General features: G+C 32.6%; 1 protein-coding gene across 1 annotated transcript; it reads left to right on the top strand.

The window, feature by feature from the left end:
• The first annotated feature begins 3155 nt into the window (after positions 1-3155).
• On the top strand, positions 3156-4788 carry LOC110645068 (actin-depolymerizing factor 5-like). Its single transcript, XM_021798083.2, has 3 exons — positions 3156-3288; positions 3374-3633; positions 4403-4788. The coding sequence occupies exons 1-3, from the start codon at positions 3268-3270 to the stop codon at positions 4551-4553; spliced, it is 432 nt and encodes a 143-aa protein (XP_021653775.2). The 5' UTR covers positions 3156-3267; the 3' UTR covers positions 4554-4788.
• The last annotated feature ends 11993 nt before the right edge of the window (positions 4789-16781 follow it).

Below are 16781 nucleotides of genomic sequence, written 5' to 3'. Positions count from 1 at the left end.
CTGCACAGTAGAAGGAAGCCTCTCTAAAGGATCAACAAGAGAGTGCTCCATCTCAACTCTCTGCAGCTGCTGCACCTCCAGCCAAGAAAGGTAGAAAAAGATCTAAGTCTACGGTGTCAAATCCATACCAGTCCCTAGCTGCTGCCCTTCAAACCCCATCTAATGAGGATGAGCCACAGAAGCATGAGCATCTGGCTGACCAAGGTTCTCAGCCACCTGCTGCTAAACCTTCCAGGAAGAAGATGGTGCCTTCCAAAGCTACTCGAAGGAGCAAGAGACTAAATGATTAAAACATAATCTGGATTTTTTTTAGTTTCCTATCTGCATTTTTAGTTTACTAGTATGTTTGCTACTATTGTTAACTGATTTTTCGGTTTGTTACTGTTTACCTTACTGTATTTAAGTTAGGGCTAAATTTATTCTTTTTGGATTACTATCTCCTGTTTCCTTTTTGGATGATGACAAAAAGGGGGAGAATAGGATGGATATGTGTTTATATATACTTTGACAAATGGAAGTATGTTTATAGGATGGATATGTGTTTATATACTTTGACAAATGGAAGTATGTTTATGTGCATTTCATTTTTTGCTTTGTAGAGAATATTGTGAATATCTTATGAACATGCTTTGTAGCATAAATTCAGGGGGAGCTTTTGTATAGCTGATAAATGTCTTGGAAATTATGTGCATATATTTAGGGGGAGCATTTTTCTGCATACTAACTTGCTTGGATATACATAAACTTATGCTCATTTTTATTGATTCTTGATTGATGATTTAATTGAGTTTTGTCATCATCAAAAAGTGGGAGATTGTTGACCCCGTGTAGCTCAAAATGAGCATTGATTTTGATGATAACAAAACTCAAATAGAATCTATCTAACCCAACTTTAAAGTGATGTGTAGATTCTTTCTCTTATTTATAAAGAGCCTTTGAAGTTGCATCTAAGGAGGAAGAATACTCAAAGGCATCTCAGGAGGAAGAATACTCAAAGGCATCTCAAGACAAATTCAAGATGAGAAAGAACAAGATTATGTAAGTCAAGACTCAAAGTAAAGGTATGAAAGTCATAGAGTTAGAAATTGAGTCTTAAGACTTGTGTAAAAAGAATGGATGAAAGTTTAGTCGAATGGAGCTCAAAAATGAAACTTTATCTTCTAATTATTTTATAAATTTTTTTCTCATCATGACCTTGGACACTACTATTGGAACATATTTTTTTTTAAGCTATAAATCAGATTTTTTAAATATTACAAGTTGAGACATGCAGCTGTTGACTTAGTTTGCTAACTGGTTTGCTAAAATATTAGTTTACTAATGTGTTTGCTAAAACATTAGTTTACTAACTAGTTTACCACTGTTGCCAAAATTTTATTAGTTTGCTAAATGATCAGAGTTGCTCAACTTTGCACAAAAAGACAAAATAACGGCTATTTTGTCTAGAGCTGTGTGTATAACATTTCAAAAAAGTTTCAAATGAACTAAAATGATTTGGGACTATAAATACACCTTCTTTACTTCATTTTACACTTGATGAAAGCTTACATTTGAACTGCAACCTTGATTTTTTATTTATTGCTTTCATTCAAGAGCTTTAAAGTTTTTTGAGCTACCATTGGCAAATCAACTCATCTCTTCTTTATAGTTTGATTTTTATTGAGTAAGAGTGAGTGTTAAAACATTAAGTTGCATTTAAGAGAGGTTGTACAAGCACCTATCGAAGCTTGAGAGTGTGAGTGCTTGAGATAGCACTTGTCAAGGGTGGTGGGTTCAAGTTACCTTGGTAAAAGCTTGGTGTTGAAAAGTTGTAAAGGGCTTTTGGTCTCTTGCCTTTAAAAGAGCAAATAGTGGAGAGAAGACTCAAAGAGGGTTCTTTGAGAGAGTGGATGTAGGCTAGTTAAGCCGAACCACTATAAAAATCATTGTGTTTGATCTCTCTAATCTTAACTCCTTACTTTTGTGCAATTTAAATTTTTATACATGATATTGAATGTTGATTGAATAGATTGAATTGATATACTTGAGGATATATTGAGTGAGTTGAGAAATTAGTTGAATATTGTATGATGCATGTTATGTTAAAAATTGCTATAAATATTGATTAAAGCTTGAATTGTAATTTAGGAACACATTGTTAAAGCACATATTACTTTCATTATATATAAAGAAGCACCTAGTTGAACAAAGCCACAATTTTTCATTAGGCTACAAGCAAGGGCCGAAAAATTGTTAAAGTCCAATTCACCCCCCCCCCCCCCCCTCTTGGACTATTTTGGGACAACAAACCCCTTACAAGTATCTGGGGAGTGTAAGTATATATTTTCTTCATCTATCTTTACATATAGGTTCTTTACCATCTGCAAATTAGTGGCATTAAAAAGCTCACCTTGAAATTCATGATTGCTCGAAAATCAGCTTAACTATGCATCAAATAGGGTGAGTTAAAGATCTTCAAGAACCTGTGTAGATAATCCTTCAAGCTATGAAATTCCACTTAGGAGATAGAAACAAATCTCCATCAAAGGAAAAAGAAACTAAACAAATTCATGCAAAAATCCATGAATATGGAAAAACTCCTTTATTTAGAAGAAAACTAAGAAAACACAAATAAGAGAGGGAAAAGGTTGTTGCCGGCCAAACAAGAGACGCCGATAGCTCTCATGTTTGTATCATGGTTTGTCATGGTTTCATAATATATTGTATAGTTTTTCTCCTTATTTGGGAAGATTATTCTTGAAAAAGAGTGAGTTTGGGTGGTAAAATGATGTTTTTTAATCATCATTTTATCACAACTTTTCAAACTATCAATTTGGTGGGTTAGAATGGTTTAAAACTTATGCATTCCCATTTTATCTTTGCATAATTTATAAAATCTTAATTATATTCTATTCATTATCTGTAGAACCCTTCCTTATCCCTCATCTTCAGTAAAGATTAATTTAGTAATTTTTATATTTATTTTAGCATATCATATTATTTAAATAAATAAAGAAATGTTATTAAACCATTTTATATTATATTATCTTTTCAAACATAATAATAAAAGCTATATTAATATTTTAGTAAATCATGCTGCACTCAATTCAAATAGGATAAAGGGCAAATTCAAACTTCAAGGATAGATCTAGCAGGGACAAAGTTGCAATATTAAACAAACCTTAAGGGCAAATTCAGAACCTACATTTTATATAAAGTCCAGGTGCCACTCCACTTGAATGCAATTCTATATTATCAAACGCAAAAATATACCTTTCAATCTCAACAATGGCGATGGCTTTCAAGATGGTACTCTACTGACATATCTTCCTCTTCTTCTTAATTTTTTTTTCCCTTAGGCCATACTTAATGTTTCTGGGTTTTGTTTCTGTAGGCAACCACTGGAATGTGGGTGACGGATGAATGCAAGAACTCGTTCATGGAGATGAAGTGGAAGAGGGTCCACAGGTTCATAGTGTTCAAGATCGATGAGAAATCCAGGCTGGTGACCGTCGATAAGGTCGGTGGCCACGGCGAGGGCTACGAGGAGCTCGCTGCTTCCTTGCCCAACGATGATTGTAGATATGCCGTCTTCGACTTCGACTTTGTCACCGTCGATAATTGCCGGAAAAGCAAGATCTTCTTCATTGCATGGTCCGCCCTTTTTCTTCTTAATTTTTACTTGATCTTACTATTTAATATCATTCTCTAGATCACACTATAGTTAAATTATATTAATATCCCTAAACGGCCTAAATCATATCCCTCTTATGCTAATAATAATAATAATTTCTTTAGATTTGGATTTTCACATTCAAGTACTTGACTTGAGACATTAAACAGTTGAATTCATGATGAGTAGTTTTTGCTATTTTTTATCCACTTAATCATTATTGGTAAAATTATCTTATAATAATAATAATTACAAGTTGAAAATTTTTTTCAATTCTTGTGACAATTATGGATGATAATTAGGAATGTGATGGCTTATTTTGACTTAGTGGTAAAAGATATATTACTTATTCTGATAGGGTCTGATTTGACTTTCACTCAGTTCATTTCCATTGAGTAGAAGCTATAGCAGTAGAAAAAAATGTTTTTTTTTTCAAATTAATGATTTTATTAATATTAAAAGCAGTAGAAAATAATTAAATTTTCCATAATTATTTTGGTACATTTCATTATTGTCTTTAGATAAGAAGATCCAAGACCCTTTTCCACAGGTTTTAGTTACATGTATCCCTAATTAGGTACAAGGCCAATGATTATTGGGTTGCACAAGCACACATGAAGGCTGGTCATTTAGAAAGAATATATATATATATATATATATACCAAAAATACCCTTTTCTCATTGGTGATTAATTAATTTCCCAAAAAAATTTTAAAAAAAATCATAGACACTATTGGTGTTTAATTTCAGGTCTCCCACAGAATCAAGAATTAGAGCAAAAATGCTGTATGCAACCTCCAAGGATGGATTGAGGAGAGTGCTAGATGGCATCCATTATGAACTCCAAGCAACCGACCCAACTGAGATGGGCTTTGATGTCATAAGAGACAGAGCCAAATAAATATGATTAGAATATAATATATTTACAATATTAGGTTAATAATTATATATGTACTATAGCATTATTATTATTATTATATCTTACTTGTCTTACATAATAATATTCAAACCAGCTGATGTGCTTTTGTCTTCTTGGTACTGCTTTTTCTTTTTTTCTTTCTTTATTTTGGTACTAATGTAAGCTCATCTTCATCCTCTAATCTGTCATAATATAATGGTTGTCTGTTCTATATGCACCAGTTGGACCACAAACAGCCTTTAATTTGAGTCCCTCTCTTTTAACATTGAAAGGTAGAACTGTGAGACCTTAAAATGTCAAAAGTGGCTTTTTTTTTTTCCTTTTTAATTATTACTTTCTATCTAAAACAGGTTTGAGCAAGTAATTAATTAGAGAAAGATGATTTGGGAATTAATAAGGAATTAATTTAACATTGATTGTCTTCAAGTGATATAATTAAGAACGATTTGGATTTGTTTACACATAAATTTATTAATTAGCATGAAGACTAGATATATAAAGTATATACAAAGGCTAAATTATTGGATCATTAGTTTAGTATTAAAAAAATAAGGTTTATAAATCATAATAGACTATAAAGCAAACATATTAAATTACTATTCACTACTTCTAGTCCAATGGTAAGAAAAAAAGGACGAAGATTATGGATATCAAAAAAATTATTATTTAATTTTTGAATTCTAAAAAAATTAACTATTTGGTTATAGTATTTTGAGAAATATATTATTTAGTTTCTGCTTTTTTCTTTTATTAAACTCTTTAGTTTCTTGTTAATTTTTTCATTAGTCAATGCAATTAAATTACTATTTAGTCATTCTATTTGAATAAAATTAATTAGTTAGTATATGTATTTTAAAAAATATATTAGTTAATTTTTATAATTTAATTTTGTTAACTATTTAGTCCTATAATTATTTTTTATATCTAAATAATTCTAATATTCTCCCCCCTTATTTCTTTATTACTCTCTTTTATTTCTCTCTTATATTTTTCTTCTCCTTTATACCAACACCCTTCTCCTCTCATTCTCTCTGTTTTTATCTATTAATAAAAATAATATAAGTTATCTACACGAAAAAGTAAATTAGTTTTCCTAAGTCTCTAAGTAATCAGCAAAAATTATTTTCTAGCAGAGAAAATATAAAAATTATGTCCAAAGAATTGAATGAAAATAATTGAACAATTTAAAAAAAAAACATAAATTCAGATTTAGTCTCCACATAGCAAAATTTTCATTTTTATTAAGAATATATTTTTCAAAATATTGTATATTTCAAAATATATGGACTAACTAATTAGTTTCACTAAAATAGAAGGACTAAATAATAGTGATTTTTAAAATACAGGATCAATTAGTTAGTTTCCTTAAAATAGAGAGATTAAAAAATAGTTTGATTGGCATTAACTAACAGAAAATTTAACTGAGATATTAAATAGTTTAACAGAAGTAAAATATAGGGACTAAATAATATATTTTTCTAAATGCAGGAACTAAATAATTAATTTTATTAAAATATATTAATTAAATAATAATTTTAAAAAAAATATACATCTCGGAATATCAAACTGAATAATAATAATAATAAAATTTCACGCTTTGAAACTTAATAATTTATAATTTAATTTTTACTAAATTGATATCAGCAGCTTTATTCTATTGATATTTCAAGAACAAATAATACTCTGCAACATTAGTTATGCTGATGTAAAACTGCAGTTCTAATAAGATCATATTTTTTAAAAAATATCTTAGATTCAACAAGTAATATCAAAATTTAAAAAATAAAACTTAAATTAACACCTTTTTTCACATAAAAAAATTAACAGTTTTTAATGATAATAAAATTAATTATTTTATTTTATTAATTATATACTATCATGTTAATAGCGTAATTAAACAATTTGTTCATAAAGTGCCATAATATTATTATGTGTCAAAGCGTGAAATCTCATTTTTTTTTTCCTAATAATAATAACCTTATATAAGCTTAATTATATTCTTCCAGCAATTCAATTATGTTGCATTTCTTTTTGCAAGATTTTATATTCACCTAACACGAGCAAGGATTGAAGTAGATATATGACTGGAATAGGGTTCAACTATGACTAGGTTGGCAATGGACTCTTGGACTCTAGCCTGAGTTTGGCATCTCTGGCCCCTAGACAATTAACTTGATTGATCTCTTTAACTACTTGAACCCTGCCATTTGCATGGATATACACATTACAGTGATCAGCTAAATTTTTCATCAGGAAATTTGATGATGACCATTTTGGATGGTTAATTTCACGCATGCCCTACTGAGATGATTAATACCAATTGCCAACCCATCACATGACTGCTAGATTACAGTGGATTCTATAGGTAATAAGTACTAATCAGATATAACATGAAGTAATAATCACATTTGAAGGTGCCAAATGAATAAGGCAAAAGCCATGAAAACTAAAATCATTGACTTTAGGTAGAGCCATACAGGTGATAATGAAGAAACTAAAACATGATTATTGTTTAATGGGAAAAGAATGAAAAACGCCAAATATATGAAGCTGTCACTGACTAGGATTTTGGCTAGTTAGCTTATCCAGATGAATTGACACCACTACCTTGCTCCAAGACCATGTATATTTTGGTTTTTACAGTGAAGGAATTTTTTTCTCTTTAAATGGTTTTTATGGGAAAGCCAACCCAAATGCTAAGAGCTAATAGATTACAAAGAAGGGTTCCATGATCTATAAGCAGGTAACGTATTAAAAAGAATTTTGGTTAACAATCCACCTCCTCCACATAAGCCTAAATGATAGTAAAAAAAAAAAAAGATTATATTATACTTTGATACCATATTATGAGCTCAAATGCTAAAATTAGATAGCTAATAGATTATAAAGAGGTTCGAAAATTTATAAATAAGGAATATGAAATAAGAAGTTAACCGATTTGATTATTAAATTTGGATCAATTTTTATATAATTGTTTTAGTGGTTATTCATAAAAGTATTATTTTAAATATATTAATTTATAAATAATTAAATTTATTTTAAAACTAAATTTAATATAATTTAATTATAAAAATTTCAAAACAACTAAATAGTAGTCTTCAACCGCTTTGTCTACCAAACCTAAATGAAGGTGGTCTCCGAAACACATCCAAGATCGACCTAAAGATAGAGTTATATAGGTTAAAACATATTTACACCTTTTTACTATTTGGGTGTAGCCTATTGAATATCTAAATTAAAATTATGACTTATTAAATACCTAAGTTTAGAAAATTTGTAATTATTAAACACATATCGATAGTAACCTGTTAAAAAATGGTAAAAAAATGGTCCTTGAGTGTGCCTAAATGTTTAAAAAATTGATTAGACTACCCTTTTCCTATTCTCTTCCCTCATCCTCTCTCCTCTTCTGCTATATTCAATGTGATGGAAATAGTGGATGGAGGAGATGATGGGTGAGAGATAAGGTGGTTGGGTTGAGAGGAGAGAGAGAGAGTGAAGAAAAACGCAAAAGAGTGGAGGGACTGAGGAGAGAGAAAAAGGGGAAGAGGGTAATTTCATCGTATTTTGAAAATTTAAAGCAAAGTCAGTAAAATTTTAAACACGATCAATAATAAGGATAATCATTGCCAAATTTTTTTGACAAGTCATCAATAATGACTAATTTGACAGGACATCAAAACGTTTTTGGATACTGCTTCCACAAATTTACAATTTTCAATATTGATATTAGAGTTATTTGGTTTGTTTTTTATGATTAATATTTGAGTTGCTGCAGTGTTATCCACTAGCAATTTAGAGTTTTGAATGAAACTGCCATGTTTTTCATATTTTAGACATGATCATTTGGCATCCTTTAGGCATAATTATCTCTCTGTATAGATATTATTAGACAGTATTGTTAGTGCCATTGTCAAATACCGTTGCATTGCTTTAAAATGGTATATTATTTGCTTTATTTGGTTGAGAATTGAGCGTGATATGACTATCGCAAATTGACCGCTTATTCATATTGAATCTAGAAACTTGCAGCTGATCTCAGTATGATTTTTTTTCAGGTTTTTAGCATAATTTTGATGTTTAAAAAATGGTTTTATTGGTTGTCTGCAATGTTTCGTTAGAATTTCATGAGATTCTTCAACCATATGTTTATATTTTTTAGATGATTATTAAATGAGCCTTCAAAATTAGTCATCGAACATAAAATCATAGACAATTACAAATTTTCAAGGTTGAAAATAACTATAAACACTCCAAGTCCAACTAAGTTTCGATCAACTCGAGTTTGGCTGGTTATAATTTTTTGAAAACTCAAATTCGATTTGAATTTTAATATTATAATTTAATTTTGACTAGTTCTAATTATATTAAACTTGAGTTTGATTAAAGTTTAGCTTGTTTTTAGCTCATTTAATATTTTTTTTGTCAAATAAAATTTAGGTGGCGGGAGACTCTTCAATTTAGATCAGAGCATACTATCTATTCAAAGATTATAATAGAGTGTTTATATCGCCGACCTAGAGAAACGGTTGGTAAAACTTGAATACTCAATTTAATAGGAGTGCTGAATAAATCTTATCAATTTAACCAATTCTCATTTATTGTTTTTAGCTCATTTATAATATAAGTAAGTCAAATTCAAGTTCGAATCATTTATAATTGAGCTTGTTTATGTTATAAACAAATCAAATCGAGTTGAACTTGAACTTAATTTATAATTTAAGTTGAAACATTATTTAAAATTTATATCAAATTAAAACATAATCTAAAATAAATTTAAAATTTAATTTCTAAAATAAATTATAACTAGTGGGGTTGGCTTCAGTCCCACAGTCATGCCTGCGCCACGTATTTTCTAACGCTTGGGGAAGCCACCCCCACCGATTTTTCTTTTTAACTGAGGTGGGACTAAGTCCCACAAATACAAACATTGCAAACGACAACAGATTCAATACACATGCAATATATATGGTATACACCCAAATCACAAATTCAATATAACCAAATGACAAATCCACAAATACACTCAAGTCGCAATAGACTCTATCAAAACACACATGCAATAAATTTAATATTTAAAGCCTAAAACAGAGAAGTAGAAAACACTATTTGAAGACTTTCTGGGTAATGATGCCCATATCTCAAATTCAAACAGCATCTCGACTTTGCCATTTTGAGATTTGATAATTAAAAAGACTGAAGACGAAGCATCCTTCTATGGGTGAAGACCGAAGAGTGAACTAAAGACGGTGGTGATGGTGCTGTGAGTGCCTATCGCATAAGGTTAAGAAGAAGAAATCAAAGCAAAAGAGGAGAGCGTGTGTGATTTAGAGAGGAGAGAGGAAGAGAGGTGGGTTAGGGTTGGGCAAGTGGGAATGGATTTGGTAGAGTTAGGGTTTATTTTATATATATATATATATCAAAAACAACAACACTTCCGAGAATTTCAAAATCGGTTCGAAACGATATAAAATGATTTTCTCAATAAAAAAAGAACCAAATAAAAAATATTTAAAATTGAAAATTGAATCGAACTACTTACAATAAAAATCAAATTGAATGAACTGAATAGGTTCAATTCAATTTAATTTTTCAATTTACATCGAAATATGCTTAACGTTATGAGACTTCACAGCAGAGAATCTAACACAATATAATGCCATGAAAACTGCTTTTTGAAATGAAGTTTTCTTATTTAAATGACTACTCTGAAAACTTCTTTTTCAATTATTGTTTTCTTTAACAAATATTATTTGATTAAATAATTTTAAATTCACATTACTTTGATAAATAATTTTTTAATATTATTTTAATAATTAATCCTTTATTTTAGACCATATTAAATAGTGATTATACAAATCCGAAAGTACCTAAACTGGAAGCTATTCGTTTTCCCTCTTTGTATTTACCAGTCATATGACACTTATTTAATAAATGAGTTGAGTTTAAGCTTGCTAGTATTGGCTCCTTAGCCATCTTTATTTAATAAAGTTGTATGCCAACTCATAGGATGGACTCCTAAATTAACTTATTAAAAACTCGTAATCTAATTTATAAGCTCGTGATTTAATTCATTTATAAACTTGTTTATCAACTAGTTATTGGATTATTTATTTGTATCTAGATGTGAATTAGCAATAATCAATTGTTAAACTCATTGACAGATTAAATAATGATATCAAATAATAAGTTTAGTAATTGACAATACCTAAATGGATTGGGTCATGTGATTGGGCAAGCCTATAATGGGTTAGATTGTCCATAAGCCCACTAAGGAAGAGGCCCCAACTCTCATTATATATATATATTTTTTATGGATTTTTAATCCCATTCAAGCACTAGAAAATTATGAAAAAGTAAGGTTCGGGTTTACCTATGCCGATTCCGACTCCGAGGACGCGCTCGGGATGTCTGACAATGGTGGGGTAGCCAAAATCTCGACTCAATTCCAAGACTTTTTCTGTAGCCTGTCTGTCTGGATGGAAATTCACAGACTAGGGCAACTGTCAAATTTCCGCGAATTGAAGATACCTACACGAAGCCCACAACACGGGAGTTAGTATATAGTTTTTTATGAAATTTTCTAAGCTCATTTAATGCTCAGAAAAATACTACGAAGTTTCGTGGGACCCACTGAAAAATGGTGTCTGAAAATTTTGAAATTTATATTGCCGCGAAGCTCTCGACGAGTGGAGCGCTCTGGTACTCTCAGTTTTCTCGTGGGGTTCACGGTTTGTGAGAAATCTAGCCCAAAAATCGAAATGAGCTAAAATTTTTCGGACAAAAATTGGGCAAACCGCTCTATGGATTTTGGTGTTCTTGGTGTCTATGAAAAGTTCTCGAGGTGTAGATGGTGTTTGACACAAGACTCGACCTAATTGGTGGCCAGATCGATAGAATTTTGGCCGGAAGTCGGGCGCGCGCGCGCAGTGAGTCTTCACGCCGCGTTTCCATTTGCACAGGCGTCGGCCAACCTTGGGAGGCATGGGGCGGTCTTGTTGGCGAGGTGGGGAAGGCTGGGTGGCAGCGGCGTGGCCTGAGGAGGAGGGAGGAGAGAGAAAATGGGAGAAAGAGGAAGAGAGGTCGGGACACGCGGGGAAGGGAAGAAGAAAAAAAGAAAAGGCCGGTCCGATTCGACAGGTCCGATCCGGTCCGGTTTGATTCGATAGGTTTGATTCAGGATACAAAATTTTGAATTTTTACTCTGCCTTGGGACCAAAAATGAGGCCCAAAATTTTCGAAAAAAATTCTAGAAAACTCAGAAAAATTCGTAGACTCTAAATATATTTTTAGTTTTGTCACATGGTCTTTAAATTAATTTTTAAAAATCATTAAAATTTTATATTTTTGGGAAATCAAACCTGATTTTGAAAATCTGAAAAATTTCAAATAATTTTCTAAAATTTAAATAAAATAAAATATTAATATTACTCACAAAATAATAAATTTAAAAATTTGGGGTGTTACATTCTTTCCCCCTTACAGAAAATTCGTCCTCGAATTTTACACAATACAGAATAAAGTACAGAATTACACATTGAATAGATAAGGATACTTGCTACGCATGTCCCGCTCTGACTCCTAGGTGCACTCTTCCACTGACTGACTCCTCCACAAAACCTTAACCATAGGAATCTGTTTTGATCTTAGCTGCCTCACTTGGTAGTCCACTATGGCTACAGGTTGCTCCTCAAACGTCAGGTTTTCTTTCAGTTCTATTACATCCGGCTGTAGCACATGAGAAAGATCAGGAATGTATTTCCTGAGCATAGAGATGTGGAATACAGGATGAGCGTGGGAAAGGTTGGGTGGTAACTCCAACCGGTAGGCAACTGCTCCAACTCTATCAGTAACCTTAAAAGGTCCAATATACCGAGGTGCCAACTTGCCCTTCTTTCCAAATCTCATGACTCCCTTCATCGGAGAAACCTTCAGGAATACGTAGTCGCCTACTGCAAATTCACATCCCTCCGTCTGGGGTCTGCATAATTCTTTTGCCTACTAAAAGCTATTTTCAATTGTTCCCTGATTAAAGGAACCATCTCTGAAGTGTACTGTACTAGGTCTACATCATGCACCTTCGCTTCTCCCATTTCTGTCCAACACATAAGAGACCTACACTTTCTTCCATATAGTGTCTCATAGGGTGCCATTCCTATGCTGGAATGATGACTGTTGTTGTAAGCAAATTTCACCAAAGGTAGCTGATCAATCCATTAACCTCCAAAATCCAAAACACTCATGCGAAGCATGTCTTCCAGTATTTGGATTGTCCTTTCGGACTGCCCGTCTGTCTGAGGGTGGAAAGCGGTACTAAAGTTTAATAGTGTGCCAAGTGCCTCCTGCAACTTTCTCCAAAACTGAGAAGTGAACTGGGGCCCTCTATTAGATATTATGGAAGCCAGAACTCCATGCAATCTGACTATTTCTCAAATATAGAGCCGGGCGTACTGTGCCACAGAATATGTAGTCTTCACAGGCAAGAAATGAGCTGATTTAGTTAGGCGGTCTACAATTACCCATATCGAATCATATTCTTGCGTGGTATGAGGCAACCCAGTCACAAAATCTATAGTAATCATCTCCCACTTCCATTCTGGGATAGGGAGCTCTTGCAGCTTCCCTGATGGCCTCTGGTGTTCAAACTTCACCTTCTGACAGGTCAAGCACTTGGACACGAAGTCTGCTATGTCTCTCTTCATGCCATTCCACCAATAGCTATCTTTCACATCATGGTACATCTTGGTAGAGCCTGGGTGGACATTGTACAGTGTATAGTGTGCCTCTTACATGATTTTATTTATGAGATTGTCTACGTCGGGCACACATATCCTGGAACCTTGCATAAGGTCACCATCATTGGCAAATCCAAACTCACCACATTAACCCTGCAGTACTCTTTCTATGATCTTCATCAATTGCTGGTCTCTGTGCTGGGAAAATTATATTATATGCATGTATGTTGGACTGGATGAGGGAGCTGAGCTCCCATTTATTTTTATGACATTTGAGTATGTGGAGGATGAGCTGAGCTCCCCAATTGATTATATATTATGTTTACAGGTCGGGTGAGTCAAAAACTTCCCATTGAAAGGTCCATTTTATAGCCAGACTCTGTCCGGTTGAATTCTTGAAATTGGGCCCAAATGGGCCTTAGAGTTGGGTTGAGAAATAGTTAGACTTACTACGGGCCTCGGGAGCTTTAGGCTGACCCAGGTCCTAGTGCCGGTCCGGCCCATAGGTTGGGTTGTGACATCCACAGCGTTGAACATCCATTGCGTACATCCATTGCGTTGAATATATATATATATTGAATTTCAAAATTCACATGGTTATATGTTGGTTTTCGAAATAGTACATAATATATTCGTATAATGATTATGATTGAATATGATTGAATTTCGTAACCCTTATGAAACCTGCATATTGTCTCATGTATTTAATTTAACAAAAGTCAAGAGCATAAAATATTTACAATTCTGTTTGGTCATGTGTTTATTAATTATGATAATATTATGTGTTTATTAATAGTTGTTAGTTTTGTTGGACTAATTATATTCAGGCATATTGAGAACATATTCATAAGTAGTAACATTGTTACTATGTTCATAATATGGTGTCCATGAAAATTCTTATTATGGTAAATACTTTTGTGATTATGAGCTCACCTATCGTGGGACTAGCTATAAAATTGTTCTGTTAATTTGGTTAAAATTTATTCCGTGGATTTTAGAAGTTATTTGGATTATATTAATAGTGGATATGCCCATCGGTATAACACTATTAATACAATATGTTATTGTTGGTTGTAATACTATTTGTTGATTGTCTTTAATATTTTTTAATACCCTATCCGTATAAAAGTGTTAAAGATGTTGGTTTTGTAACGGTTGGGCTCCAACCACTAGAGGAATTGTCCGCTTTGGCTATAAGCCTCACAGTTTTGTCCCATTGGTGGAATGGAGAACTTCCCAGGAGGTCACCTATCTTAGGATTTCTCTCAAGCGAGCACACTTAACCTTGGAGTTCTACTAACTCTCCAGGTCATTCCACCAAAAGGCACCTCTAGTGATTAGTTCTCCCATTTTTTATATCATTACTTTTTGAACTCAAGACCATCTCCGTGCTTTGCCGATGTGGGATTTTGTGACACCCCTTACCCGTCTACAGTATATCTGAGTAAGATATGTCACACAGTGTACCGGAACACTGTATTTTATCTCAATTATTTTTATTCTTCCTTAATTTATTTTTATCATAGTTTTGAATATATTTTGTGAAATATAATTCATTTAAGTCATTTATTGAAGTCATAAATTTATTTGAGGTTCCGCAAATTTTATAGAAAATTCGGCAGAGTACCGGCTAAAAATGGAGAAAACAGTTCTTCGGAACCTGTTAAAAACACTTCCAATAATCATTTCCAATCATTCTCAAACTCCAATAATTATCAAAATCTCAATATTTTCCACAACATTTCCATTTCTCAATCATTCATTTCTCATGGTATTCATATATAAGCAATAAATAAATACTCAATTTTTCCATTCATAAACACAATTTCCACTATTTACATTAATACCAAAATACATTACATAAGTTTCAATTACATATGAGAAAATAAAAGTTAATTATGAAATATCAAAATAAAACTTAGTGTCCTACCAATGCACTGATGATGGTGAGGTGACACGGACACTATGCAGAGCTGCAGATGGTCTCACTCAGTCTGTGGTCTACTGGGCTCTCGATCGGTCTCTCCAGAACCTACTCATGGCAAAAGCAACGCGCTAAGCAATAATGCTTAGTGGTGCCAATAATAAAATAAAAAGAAATAACAGAAAATAAATATGCAGTGAATGTATTGATGTCTCATTGCAAATAAATTTCCGTTGAGTATTTGTAGTCTTACTTATTTTGTACTTGTTATATTCATTATTTTATTAAATTTATCCACTTTCATTTTTTATTGTCCAAGTAATCTATACTGGACGACTGGACTAGATAAATGGGTAAACTGGCACTGGGTATCAAGTACCTCGGGCCGTCACACCATCGGTCACATATTTATCTCCCGGTGTGCAACAAAACAGCTAATAAACTGTAATAACATTAGGCACAAAGCTAAGTATCAACATAATGTCAGAATGGCTAAAAGCCATAAAATCACAGAATGGCATAATGCCATGTGCAGTGCTGCTAACTGAACCCTATTGGCATGCCAAGCTATCCAAACCAATCTTGTTAGGTATACTAGGGCATTTTACACTTTTGAGTTTTACAATTTTTGAATTTCAAGTTTTGGTGTTATTATTCACTTCATTAGTCAACCAAAATGTTGACTTTTGCATAGACAATAGGTACATTGGTTTTAATACTCCCAACATACCACATTTTACATTCAAAATTTGTTGGTATTGGTTGCCAATACCATTTCTAAGCTTAAAGTTAATTGAGCATAATTTTCAGTTTTCACACCTTATTTTTACTGTTCCATTAGCCATTTTTGCAGTGGGAATTTGATAAAATGATCAACATGAAAGTTGTCCCTTATTTTGTCTAGTTGAATTTCCTTTTTTGAATCACTCCATTTGGAGTTTTGTAGCTCAAGTTATAGTCCGAAAACCATAACTGGCCGGATTGGAATTTTTCTGGACTGACCATATCTACAGTACAGTAAATAGTGACTGTAAATCCCTTGTTGGATAGGTTCTGGTCATAATTTGGGGTAGGTTTCTTCATGAAAGTTGTTGGTCTATATCTTAGCTTGTTGCTGGTAAAATTTCAGATCAATTGGACTATTCTACGTTGAGTTATAGCCAAATAACCAAATATTGTTCATTTGGTCATTCTGCAGAAACAGATTGCAGGTAACCCAGATTGGGGCAAGCTTTTAGTCCACTTGGTTTGGTTTTATGGGCATGGTTTCTTCACCAAAGTTGTGCCATTATGTGTCTAGTTTCATGTCCAATTGGCCTTACACCAATTGAACCTCTACAATTCAAGTTATGACTGCCCAAACCTGCTGGACTCATGTCTAATTCTGCAGGTCGCCTAGGGCAGCCACACTAAACCCAAATCCCATCACTAAACACACTTCATTTCTTGTTTACCAATAACCAAATGGTCACTAATTGACCATTAAAATGTTCCTACACCATTATAGGATTAAAACCTTAATTTGGTCAAAACCCTAAATTCTCAATTCCT

Source organism: Hevea brasiliensis, unplaced genomic scaffold (assembly GCF_030052815.1).
Source record: "Hevea brasiliensis isolate MT/VB/25A 57/8 unplaced genomic scaffold, ASM3005281v1 Scaf1, whole genome shotgun sequence".
NCBI lineage: Eukaryota > Viridiplantae > Streptophyta > Magnoliopsida > Malpighiales > Euphorbiaceae > Hevea > Hevea brasiliensis.
Note: the sequence above shows the minus strand (reverse complement) of the source record. Positions and strands in the feature narration are given on the sequence as shown.

Excerpts from the sequence above, each read along its gene's own strand:
- LOC110645068 (XM_021798083.2), top strand. The coding sequence starts at position 3,268 with ATGGCGATGGCTTTCAAGATG. Across the intron at positions 3,289-3,373 it reads TGGCGATGGCTTTCAAGATG|GCAACCACTGGAATGTGGGT; the intron begins GTACTCTACTGA and ends TTGTTTCTGTAG. Across the intron at positions 3,634-4,402 it reads AAGATCTTCTTCATTGCATG|GTCTCCCACAGAATCAAGAA; the intron begins GTCCGCCCTTTT and ends GTTTAATTTCAG.